This window comes from Frankliniella occidentalis, unplaced genomic scaffold (assembly GCF_000697945.3).
Source record: "Frankliniella occidentalis isolate FOCC.00 unplaced genomic scaffold, Focc_3.1 Scaffold72, whole genome shotgun sequence".
Lineage (NCBI taxonomy): Eukaryota > Metazoa > Arthropoda > Insecta > Thysanoptera > Thripidae > Frankliniella > Frankliniella occidentalis.
This window is the reverse complement of record NW_026267202.1, coordinates 177,013-180,404: the sequence shown is the minus strand read 5'-3', so window position 1 is coordinate 180,404 and position 3,392 is coordinate 177,013. Positions and strand designations below refer to the sequence as shown.

General features: G+C 43.4%; 2 protein-coding genes across 12 annotated transcripts in view; one reads left to right on the top strand and one right to left on the bottom strand.

Annotated features, from left to right (window-relative positions):
* Window positions 1-3,392, top strand: part of LOC127749631 (oocyte zinc finger protein XlCOF6-like) — a 219,104-nt gene that overhangs the window by 62,156 nt on the left and 153,556 nt on the right. The gene's annotated exons all lie outside the window — the stretch shown is intronic.
* LOC113214601 (uncharacterized) overlaps window positions 490-3,392 on the bottom strand; it is a 15,142-nt gene continuing 12,239 nt past the window's right edge. For 4 of the 5 annotated variants that reach the window (XM_052268574.1, XM_052268570.1, XM_052268571.1 and 1 more), the window contains 3 exons: window positions 1,253-1,426; window positions 966-1,139; window positions 490-830 (listed from right to left, as the gene is read on the bottom strand). In XM_052268574.1, coding sequence (XP_052124534.1) covers window positions 672-830; window positions 966-1,139; window positions 1,253-1,426 — 507 coding nt within the window. In that variant the 3' untranslated portion in view covers window positions 490-671. Of the gene's footprint in view, window positions 831-965; window positions 1,140-1,252; window positions 1,427-1,885; window positions 2,103-3,392 lie in introns of those variants that run through there. The other variant, XM_026434037.2, reaches the window with a different exon arrangement.

The following is a 3,392-nucleotide window of genomic DNA, read 5'->3' as shown; positions in this document are numbered from 1 at the left end:
CTCTCTCTCTCTCTCTCTCTCTCTCTCTCTCTCTCTCTCTATCGGTGCGTGTGTGTATTTGAATTGATATGAAAGGACTTCCGACAGCGATGGCGTCTCTGGATCAGCCACCGCGAGAAGCGACAACGGGAGGGAGTACGACTGACTGAGGCGAGAACGAAGCCCGTGTCATATTGTTTGGCGTTGCCGTTGCACGGGTCTTTCTAGTTCTTGGCATCTTATGACATATAAAAACAGAGCATACCTGTTAAATATCACAGCAGTCCTCTCCCTTTTAGCTTAAAGGTGCAGTACTGACACGACGCACAGTGGGCTCAAACCGGGAAAAAGCGGCCAAAAGTCCCATTTTCAAATGTTGAATTGCACGCTTTTCGACAGCCAGTTCTTGTTTATAGATGTCTACACGAACTACTACCACCTGGGGAACCCAAGAATTCACTGGCCTTTAAGGTCTTTTGACACTTCAAAAAGTGCTAATTTCGACATGAAGTGTCCCAAGAGCAAGAGCTCCTGGGTGGTACTTTTGCAGCATAGTGATTTTGGCGTCCATTCAGACTTGGTCAGATTAACAATGACAGTTGTTGTAAAGCTAAGTGCATTGAGATATTTGGACCCCGCGCGCAAAAGCTACGAGGTATTCTGTAATGTATACAGCAATGAAATAATGAACCCTACTCGGGTTTTGGAACAGTTCTAGCATCTGCCATCACGCATCCGTAAACGTTTTCAGCTTTGCCCGCCGAGAGTCTGAATCTATAGCGCCCATAAGGAATGATTGGGACCCTTGGAAAAGTCCAGTCTACTGGCGTGTTATTAACCTTGTAAACTCCCTGTAGATCGAAGTTATTATTACAGTCTATAAGATTGCAAGTACTATGTGTTTGAAGCCGCAAATATTAAATATCAAACAAAATTAATTCGTTACAGGATGGCGAGAGCAAATTACTTGCCATCTAAGTACTTACTGGTTTGACTATGCACCTGCCTTTATTTTCTTGCATCATTTGCGTCTTAAAGAACTGCTCATAAAATCCTGGCATATTATCCGTAAGAGCGTGACATGCACCGTTTTTGAAGTAAAAGATAAAGGCGTTCTCTTTCCATTGGTTGTTTGACCAGAGATCCACAACTACTTTTGCCTGTAATATCAGAGATTTGGTGCTTCTAAAATTTGCTTTTTACACCGTGGTTAAAGCTGGTGGCATTTACAAGTAAGTGTTTGGATGTCACACCACTTTTTAAAATGTCTTACCCAGCAGCTGTCATCAATAGCTACATTTACACCAGTCACATTGCCCGTCACAAGTTGCAACTCTTTTGGTTTATATGGGTTGAAGTGGGAAGCACGCAAATGCCAGTTCCAGGGAAGCGTGGTGTTGTTTGGGTCACACGAGTAAAAGAGTTCTCCGTAAGCCACGTAAGGACCCTGTTCGAAAAAGAGATGTGAAACCTCGTCGTTAAGATGAACGTCCCCTTAGAACATTTGTTTATCAAAAGAACACCATTTGAGGCTATTGCCACGACAAATGCATATTCTTTGAGGTCATAGTTCAGGCACGTTATCGACAAAATACTCTGTTAAAATTTATCTTGTTGGATTACATTTTTTGTTACTTGTTCTTTACCTTCCACACCTCTTCTTGGGAGGTAGAGAACTAGTATTTCTTTTGCTCAAAATGGTGTAATTTAGTTTCCACTTTCAGCAAAGGAAAGGTAATACATACGTTGTGTAACCAAAACGTTGCATTTAGTGTCTTAATGAATCAATAATTGAGTTTTTTTCTACATTCAAGCAAAATTTTAAGAAATAATGAATCTAAAAATCGAGCAAACACAATGCATCGCGAATATTACATGGGCATTGAAAACTTGTATTACTACTTACAACTAAAGAGTTGTATCGTTTGCCGTGGATGGCTTGCTGGCACATGAGTGCTAGAGGCACGAGTAGGATCTTCATTCGAACGGCATGGGTACCAGAATACTAGCAGCGAAACTAGAATGGATAGTTCCATGGTGATCTCGTTTACGACACTGTATTGTGCTGTCGTGCAGCCGCACTGGTTGGCGGCTGGCGTGCAGACGTTAACTACTTTTACAACAAAGAAACAAAAAAGTAATCAGATTGGTGGCAGGATTTTTATACAAAGGAGGTTTCCGGCTGATTGTGACAGGACCTCACGCGAGATGATAGAGTCGGAAGCTACTGCTGTGCGACCTATAATGTGTTCTCCATTTCTAATGAGATCTCAATTTCAGTCTAGTACGAGCTCCCCCGCGACATAACAGCTATGGATGACAACATAATCTATAGAATTTTCGGCCAGCCTATTTTGGCTGTCTACCCAGACGAGGTTCTCCAAGCAGTTCGTTCTATGTAAAACAACAGTTTTCATTGAAGGTTGGCCGCAGTTCCATTACTGTTATACTGATAAATGAAGTGTTCAACCGTTTTCGTTGTACACCACTCAGCTGACCTCTAAGCTACGTTCAGATAGCAAATCACGATAGGAGCCATTCTCATCCTGTGCCTATTATTTTGACCCATTGTCAGTATTGCTGCTGCGCAAAAAGCCTTTATGATCTACTGAAAACACTGTCACTAATAATACGAAATAATTCCTTTTGACATTACTGACAATTTTTCTTTTATCGGTTAGTAACTTACAAAAGTATACGCAATAAAATTTGAATGAATTAGTGAGTAATCTTGCTGCGTTACAATAACTATTACATAACTATAAAATTTACTAATAAATGTATTAGTACAGGTCTGGGAGTGAATTTTTTCACACCTTTACCCCCCTAAGTGTACGAATGGAATGTCGCTCACCTGCAGGTGAGCGACATTCACACACTTGCATTTCCAGTGTGAGCAACTGGTTAAAAGAGAGAGAGAGAGGGAGGGGGAAAAGAAAGTGAGATACAGAAGAAAAATATCATCCGTCCACCTAGTAATCTATTGCAATGTTCTGCCCCGCCCTGAAATTGGCTTGGCAAATTAATTTCAACACCATCACCGAATCCTGCACTTCCCGCGCGCCTGGCGCCTCCCCTGTCTACTGCCGCGTGGAATTAAAACGACATTAGACGAGACAATGTCCCAGCAATCCGGTGTAAAATCAACACATGCGCCTCGCGCCAACCACACACGCAAGCATACACACGCACACACACACACACACACACGCGCGCGCGCGCGCGCGCTTGCACGTCACCTATGAAGGAGCTTTTTGGGTCCTGGCGATTAAACAAGCGAACATAGCCTGCGCGACGCCGCCGAGGGCGCCGGGCGCGAAAGGGAGTGAAAGGCCGCTCATTTGCCTCCTCCATCTACCCTCGTCAGCGCCGCAATTCCCTCTCTCTCCCCCCCCCCTTTCTCTGCTTCTCTC